General features: G+C 36.6%; 1 protein-coding gene across 1 annotated transcript in view; it reads left to right on the forward strand.

Moving 5' to 3' along the window:
- PATJ (PATJ crumbs cell polarity complex component) overlaps positions 1-22443 on the forward strand; it is a 319938-nt gene that overhangs the window by 97580 nt on the left and 199915 nt on the right. The window contains exons 20-24 of the mRNA XM_090269550.1: positions 1373-1768; positions 5522-5645; positions 10387-10561; positions 19219-19290; positions 20881-21058. Of these exons, the coding sequence (XP_090125676.1) occupies positions 1373-1768; positions 5522-5645; positions 10387-10561; positions 19219-19290; positions 20881-21058 (945 nt within the window). The remainder of the gene's footprint in view (positions 1-1372; positions 1769-5521; positions 5646-10386; positions 10562-19218; positions 19291-20880; positions 21059-22443) is intronic.

The following is a 22443-nucleotide window of genomic DNA, read 5'->3' on the forward strand; positions in this document are numbered from 1 at the left end:
GTGAGGCATTTTCAAAGAATAAACATACTCTCTTTAATACTATATATTCTTAAAATAGTGAGAAGAACCTCTTTTTGAAAATAGACCTATATTTAAAATTTTGTAGAAAACAGCTGTACAAAAGAACTTCTTATTAAATACTTTCTAAAGAAAAGTTATTTAGTGCAACCCTACTTTTTGCTTCAGTTTTGGAAAGTGTATTTTAAAGCTTTTCTGTTTTTATTTAAAAAATGAACTATGCTTATTTTGCTCTTTGCAGTTAGATTGTGGTGTTGCTTTACTTGGATAACAACCATCTTTTTATATTCTTTACATAATTTGTTGACAGTGTCTCAGGCTGATGTGTAATCCATTATATTTTTTTAGTGCAGGCTTTTTTGATTAAAATTTCATAACCATATGACGTTCAAATAGACCCTCTAAATGCAACTTTAAAAAAATAACTTGGTTGTAGTATTTGGGATACTGCATTACTTTAAAAGTTTCACTACAACAATGTTTAGCTGCAAGTGAGAAAACAGTGGGAAAGAGTAGATTCATTTTAGGAATTTACACTTAGTAATACTTAATAAATAGAACTTAATATAGGAACTGTCATTGATCCCTTAGTAGGAATTGGGTCATTGCGATCAGGACCCTGATGTCCCTGAGTTAGGTCAGAGGCTCAACAGATCCATACAATCTCGAGCGTTACCTAGGAACTGAACAATGTTCTTGTGCATCTATGACTATTTAGCTTCCGTTGTATGTGGTCATTGTTCTGATTAGTAAAATAACAATTAATTTAAAAGCATACTGTCTTCCTTTTTGTCATATATTTTCAATGCAGATGAAAAAAATCTGTTTCTACTTATGGTATATTATCAGAGTTATGCTCAAATAAATTGAGACATACTCCTATACCTTCAGTTTATGTAGAATGTTTCTTGAACATTCAGATAGCCATAATTTTTCTGAGTTACATAAGCTTGACAATCCTGACCTTTTAAATCTTTGCTTTAGTAAGTAATAATATGAAGCGTATCTGTATTTCTGTACTACTTTTTATATGAGATCCATGAGTTAAATGTTCAGTGTAGCAGTTAAACAAAATTCTTATTTCGACTGAGAATTTTCAGGTGGTTAATGTATAACGAACCTTTTAGAATAGTTTTTCACCTTGCCAAGGGCAGATTTCTGCCTCTGATTTTATTGCTTCTCTCTCCTGGGCTGAGGGTTGTGTGGTAGTGAGCTTGTATTTCTCCCCATTGTAATCACGTTAACCATGCATTGGCATGTGAGAAAGTCATTGCAGCTATAGCAGGGGTTACTTTTCCAGCTTTAATAAGACAGGTGTAGTTTAAAACTTTTTGCAACTTTTTTTTTTTTACAGCAATTTAGAGATGAACCTTATTTTAATGAAGAACTTGTGGATGAACCACTTCTAAATTTGGGAAAGTCTTTCCACTCCCAACAAAAAGAGATAGACAACACCAGGGAGGCCTGGGAAATGCAGGAATTTCTGACTCCTGGGTTGCAGGAAATGGGTGAAGAAAGAGAAATGCTTGTTGATGAAGAATATGAACTATATCAAGATTGCCTTCAGTCCATGGATTTGTATCCCTCCTCACACATTCAAGAGGCCACTCCTGTTCCACTCAGGAAGGAACTTCACTTTGGCACCCAGTGGTTACATGACAATGAACCACCTGAGGCTCAAGAAGCAAGATCCATGATGAGTATGTATTCCCAGGAGACACAGCAGTATGGCTATGACACTGAAAACATGGTAAGCGATATTTTACATGGATCTTCCACACCTTCCCTGTCTCTTCCCCTTCCTATCCCAGTTCCTAAGTCATGTAACTTTGAAAAACACTGAATTCAATGGATCATTTAATAATGAATCATTTTTTCCTAAGATGTACCATAGTTTGTTGCTGTAAGTAAAACTCTTTTCTGTATTACACAACTTTTAGTTGTAGTCAATAAGCTCCAGTTGCCTTGCTTTATAGTGTTTTTATTATTATTATTATTATTATTATTATTATTATTTTGCTTTGCCTTTTTAGTGATGATTTTCTCCTAATTACCCACTTCAAGAAAGAGTCCTCTTGCCATTTGCGACTTTTTTTTTTTTTTTAAATTTCCTCGGGGAGATACATCTCTATATTTCTCACACAGTGAATTTGTTGAGAAAATCAAGGCAAATTAGTGTTGTTTATATCTTCCTTATCCACAGTGCTCTCTTTATAATATATGATACTAAATAGAAAGTCATTGAACTGTAGAAAGTTATATTTACATTTATAATACTGCCTATTTACAACTTGACAGAAAAGCATTATATTTTCATAGGTTTGCCCTTGCTAATAAATCGCCAACAACCTATTTCTTGTAAAATTAGAGTTAACTGGTCACCAATTGGAATCTTTCATTAGGGACACTTTTTAATGTTTTATTTTTGTTTGTTTATTTCCTGCCCCAATGAAATTCCAGGCAAATGGAAAGAAACTTATTGTACAAAAGCATGTTCAGGGGCAGTCTGGTGTTCCCCTCACTGAGGTTAACAACTTTCCTGCAGTGATGTGCAAAGTGTGTTTTCATTTGCTCTCACAGGGCAGATGGAGCTGGGTTTTTTCTTTGCCTCTCGTAGACCTCTCCTCCCCTTTTCCCTTCTGCCAGTGCTTGTGGGACCTTCTGCTATGCAAGGCACTGTACTTGCTAGATGTATTTATGGAACTCCAGAGGATTCCTCATAATAGAGGACTCTGGGCAGTCTACCAGAGAACAGATGTTTCGGGAGTGTGTGAATTATACCGTGATATGGGAATAGGTGATACAGAATGATCCGTTGTGTTGCTGTTGACATTGGTGCTTTCTGTCTTTGCCAGTCCCACTCCTGTGTCTGTAAGTGCTTGACCCCAAACAGAATATTCAGTTACATGGAGCAAATTCTAATCACAGATTAGTGAATATTTATAAATACTCCCTTGGTGTGGCTTTCTTCTATAAAAAGAAAATTTCCCATTTATCCAAATAGAAGGCCACCTGAAGTATAGGTCCATTTTACTGTACATTTAGGGATATAGATGAAATAGTCAAACATATATTCATAATATTTTTAATTAAACATTTATGTAAAATGTTAATTTTTTGCCTATTCTCACATTTAATGATATAATTCTATTAAAATTCTTTTGAGGTATATTTTATGTCAGTATCTACATTATCACTGGTATCACTTTTTGAGTTTTTAATACGGCTTTCCCACATACCATCTTCATTACCATCTACATTGTTTGGAATACATTAATATTTGTTTTTTTTAAGTATATTTTATTGATTATGCTATTACAGTTGTCCCAGTTTTTCCCCCTTTGCCCCCCTCCACCTGGTACCACCCCTTCCCTCCAGAAATTCTGCCCCTTAGTTCATGTCCATGGGTTGTGAATGTAAGTTCTTGGCTTCCTCACTTCCCATGCTATTCTTAACTTTCCCCTGTCTATGTTGTTTCTACCAATTATGTTTCTTAATCCCTGCACCCCATTCTCCCCTTTCCCCCTCCCAGCTGATAACCCACCATTCATCTCCAGAACTTCTTCTATTTTCTCAAATTGAAACTCAGTACACACTAAACAATAGCTGCTCATTTTCCCCTTCCTTCACTCTCTGGGAACGAACCAAACTTTTACTTTCTGTCTCTAAGAATTTGACTGCTCTAGGTACCTCATAGAAGTGGACTCATACAATATTTATACTTTTGTGTCTAGCTTATTTTGCATAGTGTGATGTCTTCAATGTTTATCCATGTTGAAGCCTGTGTCAGAACTGCTCTCTTTTTAAGGCTGATTAATATTCTGTTGTTTTTATATACTGCATTTTGTTTACCCATTCATCAATTGATGGACATCTAGATTGTTTCTATCTTTGGCTATTATGAATAATGCTGCTATGAACATTAGTATACAAATATTTGTTCAAATAACCACATTTGTGGGATATATGCCAGAAGTGAAATTGTTAGGTCATATGGTAATTCTGTTAATTCTTTGAGGAACCATCATACTGTTTACACAGCAGCTGAACCACTTCACATTGGCACCAGCAATGCACAAGTTTTCCAATTTTTCCACATGCTCACCAACATATATTTTCTAGTTATTTTCTTTCTTTAAATAGATGTGAAGTGGTATCTCATTGTAGTTTCAATTTACATTTCCTTAATTATTAGTTCTGTTGAGCAAATTTTCATGTGCTTGTAGGCTAGCTTCATATTTTCTTTGGAGAAATATCTGTTCAAGTCATTTGCCCATTTTTAAAAGATCCGATTTTTTTTTAACCTGAAGTTTATTTACCTGAGAATAATTACATACCCTTATTTCCTTCTCTATTTAGAAAAAAAAAATGACTGAATTCATTTTTCTAAAGATCTAACCTCTCATTCAGGTATCTATTTTCTTATTCCTCTGTCACTTTATTTCCATTAACATTTTTAAAAATTACTATGAAATTTCTTCTTTTTAAGTACTCAGTGCCTACTATCTTCTCCTTATTTCCTTTTCTAAGAAATGATTGCTTGTTTTATTCTAGGCAGCTAAGTAGTCGTAGCTTCTTTTTACCTCTACTTAACATTTGAGTTCAAGTACATGTTCTGTAGGCTCCATTAGGTATCCGATATAATTATATACTTAGCTATATTTATAATCTGGAAAAATCTAGCAGTATTTGGTACATCAGTTTATGAGAAGTTCTTCCCTCACTATTGAAGTCTGACCAATATAACTTATAAAATGGACTATTACAAAAGGTATAACTCATATTTTTGTTTTGAACAATCTAAACTTCCAGCAGTAGGGAATAACATAGTGTTGTTATTCACCATAATTGAGTCAAGGCATATCCCTGTGGCAGCCATAATGTTGTCATTTAATTTTATGCTTAGAAAAGTTTTTTAAAATATCACAATAAAATACGTCAGTAAAAATTGTACCTTCTGGAGGATTATAACTTTGGAAAACCATAAAAGACATTTGTAAAATGAGGACAAGAGGAAAGTGTAATAAGTTGTTGACTGCGCTTATTTGGGGTTTTAGGTTTGGGTAACTGAGTGTTCACCATGCAGATAAAAGTGCTCGGGAGGGTATAGCTATGACAATTCATCAGGTATTTTGGGATCAGCTATTTAAGTGGTGATCCAGCAGGATCAGCAGATAGTGTGTCAACCTTTGACTTTACTTGACTCCATAGGTCTTTTATTCCTCTGCCTTGGTGAATGTTTATTTATAATCTACTTATTCATGTTTAAGAAAACAAATTCGTTAAAAAAATCCAGTGTTTGGAAAGACAAGTTTTACTAGCCTGTACACTTGCAGATATTAAGTTACCACTGTTGTCACTGCTTACTACAGTATAAACTGTTACTTGAGAAGGCCTGTTTTCAGAGCCAGTTTTCCACTGTCATCATTGTCTGTTTAAACATTATAATGTTCCACATTTTATTATAAAGTACTAATGCATTTCTGTTTTTCTTCCTCTCAAGATGAAAGAAAATTTTGGCATCGATTCCCTACCATCCATATCCTCAACTGAAGGAAAGAGTGAAGAAGGCAGATTTGATGATCTGGAAAATCTTAATTCATTAACAAAAAGCAGTATGGAGTTAGGTCTGTGGTTTTTGTTTCTCATCACACAACTTACATTATTTTGCAATCTTTCAGCTTTATTTTTATATGTGGTAAATTTTACTATCACATTTTCATTCATATGGTGTTTCAAATTTAAATCGGCTTATTAATTAATCTACTTCAAAATATCTGGAAGAATAACATGGTTCATGTTTCAACTTAGAACTTTCAGATTCTGTTTTTTGAGAAGGCTGCATTTCCTCTGCCTCATTTTGCTCTTTATTATCAGTATGGATTAAAACTAAAACTTGTACCTCAGGCTGAATCTGAAATAAGTCTCTACTAATATATATTAAAATCTCTGATGCTATTAAGTGATACTGTTAGCTCATTGAATGGGGTTGTTAAATATTAATAAAGAGAGGCATATTTTAAACATTTATGAAACATTTTAATAGCCATATATTACAGTCAATTTTGGTGCATTAATAACTTAGTTTCCATTAAAGAATCCTGAAAGTATTGTGCCTCTCCCTGCCTCTCCCCCAATATTGATTCTTATATAATTTTGAAAAATTGACTTTAAAAATAATTTTTTTCATTCAACACTGAAATATCAAGTGTCGTTATAATATTGGGATCCCTAGGTGAGACTGTTAAATTCTTTCACAGCACTGGGATTTATAGAGCCATTGTTTGGGATTTATGCCGTCCTTCACCTGCTATGACTCTAGTTACAGGAAAAGTCTTTCTCTGTGGGCAGTTGCTGTGTCGTATGGTAATATGTTGTAAGGGGAGAGAAAGAACTATTCGAAATTATATAACAGTTTTATATGAATTCAGCGTTCTATTAAGTAAAATCCAAAGAATAGAGTTCTTAATGGTAAAGACTAAAGGTATCTATAAGATGATAACAATGGTCAATTCCCTGTGGGTCAACAGTTAATCTTGAATATCTAAAATTAGATGAGTCTGTCTAATCTTTCATGATGTATAACTAATTGTGACTAGGGAAAAAAATGCGAATTTTTTCACCAAAAGTCTTCAAGGATACTGTTTGTTTAAAAATTTGCCACATTTCTGTAGTCCTCTGATTATTAAATGCTTAAAGTTTTACAGCACTAATGAATAAATATATGAATTAATAAATTCTGTATATATGATTACCACTGGTATTTTAAAGCAATCGTGGTATTATTGTGGCCCCCCAAATTTTTGGTTGGAGGGTTGAACCGTACATTATAGGATGTTTATTTAGCAGCTTCCCTGCCTCCTAACCCCAGATACTAGATGCCAGTGGTACTCCCACCCCAGTCATGATCAAAATCAAAATGTTTCTAGACCTGCCTAATGTCCCTTGGGTGGCAAAATTGCCCCTGATTTGGACCTATTTATGCTTTATGCCATCAGGATTGAAAGGAACAGACAAGATAAATGGAGTGGGTATTTGTGGGGCGGGGCAGTGGAGTTGGGGAGAACATGGGGAAAGAAATAGTCTCTTTATGGCGGAATCCAGTTCCCGCACAACACCTGCTCCATGAATTACCCAGGTGACTCCCGTTAGTGCCACTGCCTTCTGCTGCCTACATGAGTTTCCTAGGGCTCTTGGAACAAATTGTCACAAACTTATTGGCTTAACACAGTAGAAATGAATTATCTCTGTGTTTTGGAGGCCAGAAGTCCTAAATCAAGGTGTGTGTACGTTCTGAAGGATATACGGAAGAATCTGCTCTTTGCCTGTTCCAGCTTCTGGCGGCTCCAGAAGTTTTTGGCTTGTCGTTGCATCACTCTGTCTTTTGCTTCTGGCTTCTCATGACCTTCACTTCTTCCTACCCATGTCTTCTCTTCTTTTGTCCCTTATAAGTACATCTATCATTGGATTTAGGTTCCACTTGAGTAATCCAGGATGGTCTCATCTCAAGATACTTAATTACATCTGCAAAGACCTTTCCCCCCAAATGAGGTCACATTCATAGGCCCAGTGGCATGGATACATCTTTTAGGGGGTTCACCATTCAACCCACTACACTGCCTTAATCTAATATTTGCAAGGCCCTGGAAATTATTTACTTTCAGATATTATAGCTTTAGAAATGAAACTATCTTAGATCTGTCCTCATTGGAAAAACATTCATAACCACATGCTTTTAGAAAAAAAAATTTGAGAGTCTCCACAATACTAGGTGGCAAGCATGAGTGTTTGAATTCGTGCTAACCACGGGTAGGCTAAGAAATTACTGATGCCGAGTCAATACAGATTGCAGGGGCATACATATTGAGTTAATGCTACTCCAAATTTCATTTTTTCTCTCGAGAGCCCTATCCAGCATATGGCAGACTGTTTCACTCCCGGGACCCTCAGTACTGAGCAGTTAAACTGCTGAGCTACCCAGAAGGCCTTCAGGCTTCTCCAAGCCCCTCCATTTCTTTAACTGCAAAACGAAGGATTTGGGCTAAGTGTTCTCTAAAGCCCTTTCAAATCGTAGCTCTTTGGTCACTTTATTAGTAACAGACAGTTTTAGATTTATCTTTGAACAATTAATTTAAAAATCATTTTGGAGAACCTACATGTAAAGGGCTATTCTTGACTCTTTACTTGTACTTTATCCAAAAGTATATATCCCCCAAGAGCCTATACTCTTCATGCGCTGTGACAGCAAACTACAAATTAGTATAACTAATAATATAAAGCATACAAGATAAATTTTAAATCAGCAGTACAGTTAGTGTTACAAGATTTCAGAGAGAAAATAGTTCTTTTCGCTAATCTGTGACTGCCCCTGCTGGAACTGTGCCTCCAGTGAACCCTGGATGGATTTCTGTCATTGCACCCAAGGGTCGGGCATACATCCTATAAACCAAGCTCCTGGAGGGCAAGGCTTACCATAATAGGTGCTCAAGAAGTAGTTATTGAATTAGAAAGTGACATGCTGCTCACATATGGTTATTTAACAACATATCAATCCCCCCCTTTTTCCACTTGCTAAGCTGCACAGTACCCAATTTCCTCCTACTTGGATTATCATTGCCTTTATCTTGTTGACCATGTATTCTTGTACCCCCCCTGCCACATATAAGCCTTTTGAAAATTTTCCCCATTCCTCTCCTGTGAGCATTAACTTCCATTTGCCCAGTACATTTTTTTAAGTTCCCTGTTTTTCTAACCTTTGTGCTCCTATTACGGCCATTACCTGACAACTGCGCAGGCCCTAAGGGACTTGATTTGTTTCATGGGCTCCTGGGTACTGTGGGGCACTTGGTGACCAGCTCTGTAAAGTGCAACTGTGTCAAGCACTGTGAGGGATGAAAATGTGTGTCTAGGCACCACCAACGGTCCATGGGGAGGGGTGGGGCAGAGGGCATGGGCATTCTTTGGAGCAGGTAATGCAGAGTTTTAAACAAACGGCAGCAACCTGTGAAACCCAATGCTATAATTTAACAGGCTGCTTTTTCTAGCATAGCTGGATGGGAAATAGCTCAGCAAATAGAGCTGTTTCTCTATTCTTAAGACTCTGGATTTAGGCAATTCCTCCCAGAATCTTGATCCCACACCTGGTCTGTCCCCAGTGGGGAGGAGGCAGATGTAGGCAGAGCTGGAACAGTGGGACAGTGATACACATATGACTGCTTTGTAGGAATCTAAGCCCCAGTGGATGGGATGGAGGGTGCATGGGGGTGCAGGAAAGACAACTGAGACTCCCTTTCACACCACCTAAGCATTACACTTATTGTCACACCCTCATCAGATATTCTGTTGCATTATCAACTGATTAGATCCCAATTCCAAAGTTTCTAGACAAGATAAAAAGCAGAAGTAATAGTGAGTTTTCTAGAAAGTTTAGGTGATGTTTATAGGAAAAGGTTTAGAAGAGTGTATCTCTTAGTCAGAAATAATTTCTAACTTTCTGATAAGGGAGATTTCCAAAATATATTATAAACATATGTATTCAAGGGAGGCATTTAATGCACAAGCCATCTTATTTGTATAACAAGAAAAAGAAAGATTGGCTGGAAATTTATAATGGATTGGCTATAATGGATACTGGGATATATCCTAAGAGTGATGAACGAATTTATGCCTGCCTGGTGCAAGTCTCTAAGCATGCACCATAGGACTCTGGGCACAGTTCTGCCTTTTCTTTTTTTGCAGTAAATGGAAAAATGACAAAGATGATTTGTCAGGTAAATCTGCACATTCTAATTGGCAAAATTCCTTGCACTATTCCTTAGATTAGTTCCCCCATCTATAAAATACATTTACTAATATGTATTCTCTCTAACGCATAGTTTGATGTGAGATTTAAACAAGGCAACAAATGTAAGAAAATTCTGGAATTTAGAAACATTAAAAGTGTAAGGGTTTTACATGGTTGTTATCTGCACAATTATTATTTTTTTTAACCAGTGAAATGTTGAAGTGCCTATAATTGAGACAGCCTAGGTTAATAAAGAAAAGTTTGTGTAAGATTAGAATACCATTATAAAGGGGATTTTTGATAAAATATTTATTTTGCTAAAATGTCATCCACTTTTCAGTGAGGCCATATGCAAAATTGTAACTTTCTTCTACTAAGCAATCCCTATTTCCCTTTCCTTGCTTCATTTTTCACCATAGTACTTGTCACCATCTGACATATTTAATATTTTACTTATTTAGTTTAATATAAATAAGTCTTCTACCTGGAAGGGGCTTGCCCATAGTAGATGCTTATAACTATTTGTCAAGTGAATGAAGGATGAAAGAGCATCTTGTGTTCACTCTTTTTGGTTTACTCTTTAGGCATGATGATTCCAAGTGATATTCAAGGTCCTGGCTTGCTCGCTGAACTCCCTGCTATCGCTCAGAGAAGGCAGCAAGAAGATCTGCCCTTATACCAACTCCCCAGGACCCGAGTTGTTTCCAAGACCTCGGCATACACTGCAATGTTGTCTTCTAGATACACTGCTGATGCATAGTATGATTTCATTTCCTTTTTGCTTTTACATTATAAAATAGTTTTCTTAGCTTCTCTAATAAAACAGGCATGATTATGGTAGAACATTTGGAAAATAGAGAAAAATATAAGAATAAAATCCACTATATTAGGCACTTACTATGAGAATTTCACATGCATAAAATTGTACCATATATAAAATTTTGTATTCTTGGAGTTGTGTGCAAAATGGATTAAATAGAGTATTTGCTTAGAAAATGAGAGGTTGAGAGTTTATTTTAACAAATCAAGCAAGAAGTACTTGAAGACAAATGAGGGAATGGATTTAAGAGTTAGAGAATCTATAGAAATTGGTGGCTGATAATATGTTGGAAGTGAGAAGGAATAGTTGAGGATGGCTTGTGTTTCTGGAATGGAAAACCAAATGGGTAGTGGGGCACTTAGTTCTTTGATATAAGATTATAGGAGCATAAACAGGATAGAAGGGAAAATAATGAGTTAAGTTTGAGGGATATTGAGGATTTAGGTAGTCACAGGGCAGCAAAGTAGAGGGGAGTCAATTAGATCCACTATTCTCAAGATGAATGTTGACATCTATCCTGACATGGGTAATTGGGAACCAGACCACGCAAGCATAGGTGAAACTCCTGGATTTGAATAGTCATCCAGAGGAAGGTTAAGTAATAAGAAGAGCATAGGACCAAAATGGGAGTCCTTCATAGCAGCAATATTAAAGCATGAATGGAGGAAGAAAATAGTAACACGGAATGAACAAAAGGTAGAAAGAAATTGATGAACCAGAGGTTGACATAGAAACCAAGGGGAGAAAACATTTTAACAAAAGGATCATTGCAGACTATGGTCACATGCTACAGGGAGGGCAAGGTAAATAAGTTGGAAAAGTTTTCATGCAGCTTGGCCATATGGCCCTTGGTAAGCACAGAACAATTTTATTAGAGAGGGTAGTGGGTTGAGAATTGAACAAAAGGTTTTTAATTGGACATAATAAGAACAGACCAGTGTTTGAGAATCCTGATCATGAAAAAAGCAGATAGAACGCATGACTGGATAGATAAATAGATAAATAGATAGATAGATAGATAGATAGATAGATAGATGATAGTGTGTGTGTGCATGTGTGTGTGTATCTGTCTTTGTCTTTCTGGAAAAGATCAAGACAAGGAATATGTAGATTCTAGGAAGGGGGTGATTAAGCATAGTTCTTAAAGAATGTAAAGGGAGAGGAGGATATTGCATACCCAGAAATTAACCTTTAATAGTTTGATATGAGGAAGTTCACCTCCACAGAGACAGATGCCAGGAATGAAAGGAAAGTACAAGTGCAGGTACTATTTGTATCTTGTGGGCAGGAATCCAAAGCAATTTGGGCCCAGTGACCTTGATTTTTGTCTCTGTAATTTAGGGGGGAAGCTATTTACTAAGAGTTAAGAGTGATGGGGTATGAGTAGAGTGGGCATTAAAAGGCGAAGTGTCAGAGTAGAGATTAGCTTTTGAAACAAGAGCAGTGGAGTGAGTAATGGCTTAGTTGTAAAAGGGAGTTTAGAAAAATATTGCCCAGAGAGCAAGAGAATGAGCATCACCCACTTGAGAGTGGTATTGTGGCAGAGAATGAGCAGCTATTGAGAGGACAGAGAGGGTATAGAGATTGTTCAGTGAGGAAGATAGGGCATGGAGTAGTTTCTTTACAAATCAAGGAGATTCCCGGAGTGTGATAAGTAGTTTGGCTGGACTGGCTTTGGGGGTGGAGGATGGGAACCGGAGCAATATGTGAAGGAGAAACCAGAGCACATAGCACTATGAGTACAGGAGAGGTGCAGTAGAACAAAGGTGCTGGAGGTACTGGCAAAGCAGAACAGGGATGCACAATAGGGTAGGATTCATTGACCCTAATGTTTTATTAAAACCTTAGTCCAAGAATTATTTGATATCTTCCACCAACCCAAAATGATATCGTCTGTATTCAGCAACCTGTGACCCTCACCTAGAGTCTTAGATAGAAACTTCATAAAGCGTTGTTCGTTGTGCTTCTGTATGGCTCACCTTTGAGTGGAAAGGAAGTATAGAAGGCCCCACCACGTGGAGAATCTGGTGGCTTTTCACGTATCGGAACTGGACCAGTGTGCAGGGGGAGGTGCAGATAGGCCTGGTGTCCTGGTGTCCTAACCAGCTCCCAGAGGCACGCACAGTGTTAGGCAAGCAATGCACTTGTTTCTTTAGGAGAGATGCCTGGGAGTGGAAGTCCTGGAAGGGTTAGGAATATATTTTATGACTTTTTATGTGGTCAAATTACTTTTTCAATGGGACACCTTTGTCTTTTATTAATCATTGAATCTGGCTGAAGAATTCAGAAATGGGGCTGCTTCTCTAAATCTATAGAGTTGTTAACTGTAGATTTGGAAAAGATCTAAACAAATTTCCAAGCCCAGCCCTCCTTCCTCACATAGAAAGCAAAATGGAGCATCAGTTGTATTTTCCTCAATTCTCCCAGCTTCTGAGAAGGAATATACGCTTTACTCCCATCCCATTGTTTTTTCTCCTAAAATAAGTACTTCAACAAGCCAATTTCTTATGCAGGCCCTGGTATTTCAGGGCTCCGACCTAACTTTGTCTTGGGAGATCAGTCTTGTGTTTGAAAGTTGTATTTTTGGCTAGCTCTCATAGATTCAGGATATATTGAAATCTCAGCAGGTTCCAGAAGACTTCCTATAAATCATATTCCCCTTTTAATCTTTTAGAGAATGCCCCATGGAGTTAGGGTCATAGGTGAATATTTATTGCCACTCAGCAGCCTTCCGGAGTAATGCATAGATTCTTTGGAAGACAGTCTTTCAGGTTATCAGGGTGTCATGAAGTACTCAATAGTATTTTAGAGTTTCTTCTTTGCATTAATGTTTATGTAAGACGTCACAGAGTTACTTAATATGCACTGTTTTTCCATCAAGCCAACTTCTTACCATTTGGAGGCAGGACAAGTATTAAGAGGTCAGATTCACCTTACAAGCGGGGATCTCTACAAAGAGAACTGTGGGCAGGCAGGATATGATAACTCCGGAAGGAATCTGAGTAATTTTGTTTCAGGCATCCTCCTTTCTTCCTAAGGTCACTTGAGATCATGTTTTCAGGACTCACTTGGCTTCAGTCTTTTTGTAACTCATCTTTGTCATCACCTGCTGCCTGAAGACATATGGGTACCTATAAAGGGGGCCATGTTCATTTCTCAGACTAGTAGCAGATCTGCAGTGTATATATATTGTGGGTGCTGTTCATATTTTTCCTCTATTATTTATAGCTACGTGACCCTGAGAAACTTTCCCTTGTGTCTGTATTTCCTCAGTAATAAAGTAGATAGTTCTGCAGATTAAATAAAAGTGAATATAAAGGGCTTCATATAATGCCTTTAACATAGTAAATGTATAATAAGAGGTTGACAACGATGCTAGATGACAATGATAGAATTATGGTGCCCGAGATTTATCGAGGGAGCAATTCATTGCTGCTGAGTTGTGTTTTTTTTAATACTCAAGGAGAATGTAGGGGTTTTCTTTGTTTGTTTTATAATAAAGTAAGATCAATTCACAGCAAGTAAAACCAAGTGTCAGAGGGTAAAGCCTTGGGAGGGTGATGAACTTAAGATGAGAGACATTTAAAATTGACAAGAAACCATGGTGTAGGTATAATAGGACAGAAATGAAAAGAAATACATTCACATGTTAAATACTTTGTTATGAATAGGGGAGGGTGTTACAGTTGGGGAAAGGATTAAATGAGTTATTATATTTTGAGACCCCAATGCAGTGCCTGGCATTTAGTGCCTTCTGAAGACACGGTGGGTGTTTAAAAGGTTTACCTTTGAGATAAACTGCAAAAATTATGTGTAAATTCAGAACACTGGTAGGAGGCTGAGGATATGGGGGAAAAGAAATGTGCATGTGAGGGAGGACTACTCTGGAATGTTTGAGTTGGGAAGAGAAAGGGGATGTTTCAACATAATTCAGTCACAGCTGTTGTCCATACAGCAGTGAAGATGAGTGTGAAAAATTAGGACAGGAAGTGCATAGGAATATCACACTAATGTTGTTGAGGCTAAAATTAGACCTTTGATTATTAATCCAGGCTCTACAGAGGCCAAAAGAGACATAAAGTTGACCGCAGGGAGCAACTTACTCTTCATGGCCTGAGCTTTTGTTTTTTAACAAAACTCTTAAACACAGCATTACATATTAATAAAATACACAGATTTTAAAGAGATAGTTTTCTTAATTTTGATAAGTATATAGATTCATATTACTGACAGTCCAATTGAGATACTGAACATTTCCATCACCCCAGAAAGTTTCCCCATGCCTCATGACTGTGTCATGCCCCAGGCAATTACTAATATGACTTCTTACACTGTAAATTATTTTTCCTGTTCTAAAACCTATGTAATTGTGATCATACAGTAGGACTTTTCTGTGTCTACCTTCTTTTCACTCGGCGCCATTTCTGTGTCATTCTGAACTGTAATATAAGGAATGCCTCATTATATATACTGGTGTCATGTAATAATTTGCTTTGTACCCTCAAATTTAGTGTAACATCTATATAAGTAATTAACTAGTTTGGAAAACACTAGTGCCCGTTCTACCTGGTTTCAGATGCTTAATATTCACTCTGCTGTCCCATACCAAATAGCCATATGAAATCTATATTTAAAGAGGGGGGAAAAAATCTCGAGATAGCTTAGTCACAGCCAGAACTTTCTGCTTACATTCTTTTAGAGGGCTGAGTTTACTGGATCCTTATATAGCTTAGTATGTAAAAATTTTAGATGAAAAAAAGGTATTTTGAAAAGGAAGGTCACCTTGGCTATTTGGATCCATCTGACTTTCGTATAATGTTAAAGATTTTATTTATAAAGGGATTGTATATCATGATCAAGCCTTACTATTAACACCCACCTGTTCACTAATGAGCCACTCCATCTTTCCTCCCAAATCTGTAAAGAATGGTAACTTTGAGCATTTATAAAAAGGTCTGAAATAAAAAGCATTGTTTTTATTGGATGGGTAATTCCCTTCGGGAAAAACTGGTTAAATGCAAGAGATAAATTTCAGTTATTTTAAGATTTGAGACCTTAACTTGATTAAACTATTAGCCTTGTTTAATTATAGTGCAAATTATAAAATTTGAGGTTATAAATCCTTTGTTAAAGTCTTAAAAATGTTTGTGAGAATTTACATCTTAATATGTGCAATAAAAGTATTTTACTTTCTCAGTTAAATTTTATTTTGGGTTAAAAGGTATACACATTCATCAATGTAAAGTGACTTACTGCATTAGTTTGTATAGCTTTTCATCTTCTGTGACTATATTTCCAAAACTAATCATACTATTTGGATAAACTTTTGCAAGTTTTATCTCTCTTTAGGTATAAAATAATCTGATTAAAATATGTGTATACCAACTTCCTGAGAAATAGATAGAATATGCTTTGAAAAATCAATGATTCTCTTCCAAAAAAAAAAAATGTTTTTGTTACACACTTTATCTAAAATTTTCCATATTTAATTCCTATAATGACACTATATTTGTACCATAATAAAAATATGTCTGTGGGTTTTTTCCCCTTAATACCTATTACGAACTATTTTTTCTCACAACACTTCTGACACCAAACATGTGAGTTTTTTCCTTCAGCCAACATCCAGTTCTCTTTGACATAACTACTTGGAGTTAGGGCCAACTTCACAGCATTAAGGTTCAATACTACCAAACTGCCCTGACTTAAGATGCCAGTTTCCAACTGTACTTCTGACAAACCAGCTTTAAATTGGATGTTCCCGTGACCCCTTCCTCGGTTTTGTGGGGATGTCTCACAGAACTCAAGAAAGCACTTTACTTACTTAGTTACTGGTTTTTCATAAAGGACACAACTCAGGAATAGCCACGTGAAAAAGAGGCATATGGCAAGATATTGAGGGGAGGTGTGGGGTTGCACAGAGCTTCCACATCTTCTCAGGGCACACCACCCTCTCAGCACCGCGATGTGTTCTTCAACCTGGAGGCTCTCTGAACCGAGTTGGTTAGGATTTTGTTCTTGCTTTTGTTTTTGTTTCTTAAATGGAGATTCCATTACATAGGCACAGTTGTTTGCATCATTGGCCGTTGGTGCATGAGCTCAATCTCTAGCCCCTCTGCCCTTCCCAGGGTTGGGGCTGGAAGTTCTAGTTCTAATCACCTGTTTGTTTCTGTGGCAGCAGTACCCATCCTGAAACTGTCTGGGTTCCTACCAAAATCACCTTATTAGCGTGAACTCATGTATAGGTATGGTTGAAAGGAGCCTGTTATTAATAACAAAAGATGCTCCTATCATCCATATCACTCAGGAAATTCCAAGGGTTTTAGAAGCTGTATGTCAGGAACCAGGACAAACACCAACTATTTCTTACTATCACACCTGTCACAATGTGGGGTACAAGAAAGTGGAAAATGGAGAAGGGGAAGGTTTCAGTGTTGACTTGGTTTTTCGTTTTCAATCTTACTTTGATATTTATTTAAAATGGAATTCTAAAGTACAACTGAACATATTCCAAAAAGCAGGAAATAGTCGTAATTCTTTATTTTTAGGATAGCAGGTTAATTAACTTACATCAATACCATCAATATTAAGATTCTATTAAATAAATAATTCTGAAGATTATGATGATATGTGGGGGAAATTTTGATACAAAAAGTGAAAACTTTGCAAAGGATATGAATACTGGTTGAGCTTCAATTCAATGCCAGTTTTATCTCATTTAATCCTTGTTACTATTACACAGGATAATCAAAATATGAAAGTATATGATGATTACAACTGTCCAAGGAATAATAATGTGATACAGTAAAGTGAAGCCCTCACTGAAGTAGGTGGAATCGTGGGAGTGTTCTTTAGGGATTGCATTCCGAGGCTCATAAACAGAAACCGTCCACTTAGTGCTGCCTTAACCAAACAGGGACTTACTTTCTTTTTTAATGGATAAAGTCCTGGAGAAAGTGATATGTCAGGGTCTTAAACAAGTTTCTCCTTTCTTCTCTGCTCTCCTTAATAGGGCTTCTCCCTGTTTCTTCATGATTTTTAAGATGGGTGCTTCACTACCAGTATCATCTCTGCCTTCTAGGCCAGGAGAGAGGAAAGGGCATAGGGCAAAAGCCTCCTGCCAGCTGATTCTCCCTCCATTTAATGAGTTTTCCTGGAAATCTCATCTAGGGGCTTCTGCTTCCATGTCACTAATCAGGACTGTGGCACACAGTTACCATTAGCTGAAAGGAAGTCCAGCAATGTATTTTTTTAGAGCTGGGCATAGCGCCACCTGGAATAAAAGAGTTCTGTTGGTGAGGGAGATTGGGAGAGAGGACATTAGATAAGTAACCGGCACATATCTGCCAAACTGTTTTTCCCTGAATGCTATGATGCTTTTAATCATAAAAAACAGATTGCCTAAAGCAAGAAGGCCATCTGGTAGTGGGTGAGATGTTAATGACCCTAAGGATCCCAATTTCTTAACTGATTTTTGGAATGTCTAGATCCTTTCAGCTTTCTCCTTTACACTCAGCCTTAAACCATTGTATCTAAGGAAGTCTGCAGAGTGACAAGTAGGTGGAGTTTTGCTACTTTTTATAGGACTTACTTGAGAGTTCAGAGAATAATGAAGCGTTGCAACTTAGTGTGGAAAGAAAGGTTTGGATACTATAAAGAGGTTGTGTAGAATGTCTGAGCCTTCTCTGAGCTTCAGTTCCTCATGGGGAAAATATAATAATACGACCTACTCTACCCACTTCATGGGGTTTTTGTAAAATGAAGTGGTAGTGCCCACATTTTTTTGTATAGAGTAACACAATTTACTATTTCAGACATGTTATTTTACTCGGTGGTTTAAAGTCACACATTTATTTCATAGCACAGGTTGGACTGGGGCTTAAGACTCCTGACTCCTCTTCCAGATAGTATATGGTAATGTCTCTATCCTAAAAGATAGCACTACTCATATAATTAACTACTCTGTAATTCAGCATTTTGTTGCCTAATTAAGCAGTTCCATACTAACATTATTTGATGGGCGAAAGTATGGTGATGGTAGGTGGAAGAATCAAATTAGATAACATAAGGAAGTCTATAAGCTGAAAAGTGCTGTGTAACTATACAAAATATTCACGGGATACAAGTGATGGGAATTATTTACAGTTACAGAAAAATCTAGCAAGAAGGATCATGTTTATTGACTGTTTAGCCAAATATGTGATTTATATTGACCTGTTCTCTTAGCTGGTCAATCAATATGAAGTTTTAAGGAATATATTTTAAAATATTTTATATAGCGATAGAGAAACAAAAGTGAAGTTATACAAAGCAAACATTTTTTGAAAATAGCAAATACAGTGTCACCAATAACAGTGTTTATAATAATTCTATGATATTCGGTGCTGGGTGGGTGTTTGTTGAGTTGAATGTTAAAGCAATATATTTTTTGCTTTGTATGGACAGTTAACTATTGCTGTAAATATTTTTAAAGCTTAAAAATGAAGAACTATTTAACTACATGTAATTGTCCCATTTTAAAATTTCCAACAACTTTTAGTAATGAGATTGTGTTTCATAGATTGTGTGTGTATTTTTTTTTTTCCCTTCTCCTCAGTGAGTTGCCTGAGAGAGAAGAAGGTGAAGGAGAAGAAACTCCAAACTTCAGCCACTGGGGTCCACCAAGAATGTGAGTTGATGTCATTATTGGCTTTCTCAATAGGACAACACAATCAGCTGCTTTTTTCTTTAACTTAATATGTCATTTAGGCATTCTCTAATGATTGAGAAATTACTCTTCACATATAGACTAGCCCAAAGTTTAGTTTCATTTTGATTTATTTCGAGATTTTTAGCTGGGAAAAATGACTATAACCAATATTAGGAAAACCTTTTTCATACTCTTTCAAAGAAAGCAATTTACAAATGTCCATCTATGATATCAGCAGATGAACTAAGTATAGTATATCACTGCCTCATTAAGCAGGGCAGATCAGGCTGCCTTCAATGCAGAAAAGCCTCTTCATGTATAAACAACAACAGTAGCAGTTGACACTACATTATATACCAATTTATCTTTCCTTTCAACCCTTGTATTATCCAAGTTTGTGCCTGGTGTGTTGGGCCCACCTTCTCTTCGATACTCTTGTGATTTTATGTAGTCATGAGGACTGCCCTTCATTAGGATTATCTAAGTCTCCCTTTAGCTGTGTTGTCTATTCTTCATGCATTATTAATTTCACTGTGCCCACCAAAACTATCTGTTTTTTCTTACACTTTTGATTTTTGTATTAAAAACTCCTAGGAACTGAGAGTTTTCTGAGCCACTTTTTTAATTTGCATTAATTATAGGCCATGTCTGTGCAATTTGGGCAAAATTCATAATATTTTGAGGGGAAAGTTCTATTCCATATGTGTTTAAAATGACGTGGAGGTAAGAGAAAAAGAAAACCATTCTGTCTTAGGAGCAGATAAAATCTGTCTTCCACTTGCCCTGGCTGAGTGGCCCAACTGGCTGGAGCATTGTCCCTTACACTAACAGGTTCCGGTTCAATCCCTGGTCAGAGCACACACATAGATTGCAAGTTCTATTCCCAGTCGGGGTGGTTGGGGTGCATACGGGAAGCCACCAATCGGTATTTCTCTCACATCAATGCCTCTCTCTCCCTCTTTCTCTCTCTCTTTTCCCTTCCCCTCTCCCCCACCTTTCTCTCCCCACCTTCACTTTCTCTGTCTCTAAAATCAATGAACATATCCTTAGGTGAATATTTTTTTAAAATCTGTCCTTCACTTACAGAACCACAGGTTAAACCTACTGACTGGGGAAAGCAGCCTGGGCAACAAACCTCTCAATCGCAAATTTATTTTAGTCTGAAAGTCTCTGCTTTTTGCCAAAATGATATGTGACTTCCTTGATTTTTAACCCATTTGTTATTTCCTTAATGCACTCTTTGCTAACGTTATGGACGTTGTCACAGAAAACATTGTTGCGGGAGATGGAAACGCTGAGGCCTAGCTAAATCTCTCAACATTGAGTCGTACCTATTGTTTTAGGTACCCATATTTTTCAGAATTTAAACTTTCACATATGTCATGAATTACTGATAATATCTTACAATTTTGGAATGTGCTACAGTTTCTGTAACATTTGTAAAAATACATTTAAAAATAAATTTATATAAACTGAGTCACAAAGATATGGTACAAACTGAACACTTAGAGTGACAGTCCAACAAATTAAATTGTTTCATGAAGGAATTTTGTATTTTTCTTCTTACAGTGTTAAGATTTTTAGGGAACCTGACGTGTCTCTTGGTATTAGTATTGTTGGTGGACAAACCGTTATAAAACGCCTGAAGAATGGAGAAGAGCTGAAAGGCATATTTATCAAACAAGTTTTAGAAGACAGTCCAGCAGGAAAAACAAATGCCCTTAAAACTGGAGACAAAATACTTGAGGTAAATGATGTTAAAATTCAGCTTTTGTTTGAATGCACTATAAAACAGTAAAATAATCATTTAGCCAGAAGTTCTGTCTTCATGTATTAGGGTTTATGTGTTTACAGTTGCTGTATTTTGTTTAGGTGCTTTGCTTCATATGTTGTTTGCACAACTGTGTGAGATTCTAAAGTTGGGGTGGTAGCATATAAAACAATAAAACCAAAAGCCTCAGCTGACTAACAAACAATTTCAAATTTAACAGAATGAGGCAGATGGCGGGCGTCCTGCTTCTCCCACAGTCTTAACAAGCTCTAAAAGCTATAAACTGTGTGAGTGGGATAAGTCATGCCTGTCCTCCCGGAGTTGGCTTGACCTGGAAGCCAGTGGAGGGGTGAATCCATCATTCATGTGTGAAAGGCTTTGCAGGGCAGAGTTTGAAGGGCACAGCAAGGCACTGAGAATTCCTGAGGTATGAATCTGATCACATTTCTTTGCATTGGGTTAACTGGATGACACGATATTGAATATCTTCAGTCCCATTATCTGCTTGTTATCAATTTATGCTTTATGATTTTAAAACATCGGCTCTGGTGTTTTAGCTCTGATACAGTAAAAACAGCCCTGGAGGTCATGGGTTGAAGTCTAGATTGCCCTGCTTATTTTCTGTTTGTTCTTGAACAAATTATTAAACCCACCTTATTCTCAGTTTCCAAATAAAATGGAAATGAGAATGCAAAACCTTTAGTATCATTGTGAGGATTAAATCAAAATCTTCTGTATATACAAATTCTATATTACATTTGTTTTGTGAAATTCTTTAAAAATTTCAAACACAAGTGTATATGACAGTGAAGAAAATAACCAAAAATCCCTTCTCTTATGGCATTTACATGATAACAGAGGAACTAGACAATACACAAAATAATATCTAGAAAGATAAATTGTGGTAAGTAGCTATGGAGAAAAATAATAGGAAGGAAGATAAGGAATGATGAGTAGTGACGGGTAGTGAGGGCAGTAGTTATAATTAATAGATTTGTTATGGAAGATATTAGGACAGGTATAGGAAGTAAGAGAGTGAACCAAATGGGTTCATGGGGGAAGACGGCTCCAGGCAGGGAAAACTGAAGTGTGAATACTCTGAATGCAATGAGAGTCCATTAGGGAATTATGGATGTGCACACATTTTATTAAAAAGGATACTCAGGCTTCTGGGGCAGGTGTGGTTTCTTTTATTTAGTATTTGCATGGTACAATTTGTTTTCTTTCCTTCATTTTCATCCTTATTTGTGATTTTGTTTTAGCTGTATTTTTAGATTTTGCTTTTTTGTAATTAAATTGATAATCTTCATCTAAGTGACATTCATTTTTTAAATTTCAATTACTGAGATATTTGAACTCTT

Source organism: Furipterus horrens, unplaced genomic scaffold (assembly GCF_987537825.1).
Source record: "Furipterus horrens unplaced genomic scaffold, mFurHor1.1.pri manual_scaffold_3, whole genome shotgun sequence".
Classification (NCBI taxonomy): domain Eukaryota; kingdom Metazoa; phylum Chordata; class Mammalia; order Chiroptera; family Furipteridae; genus Furipterus; species Furipterus horrens.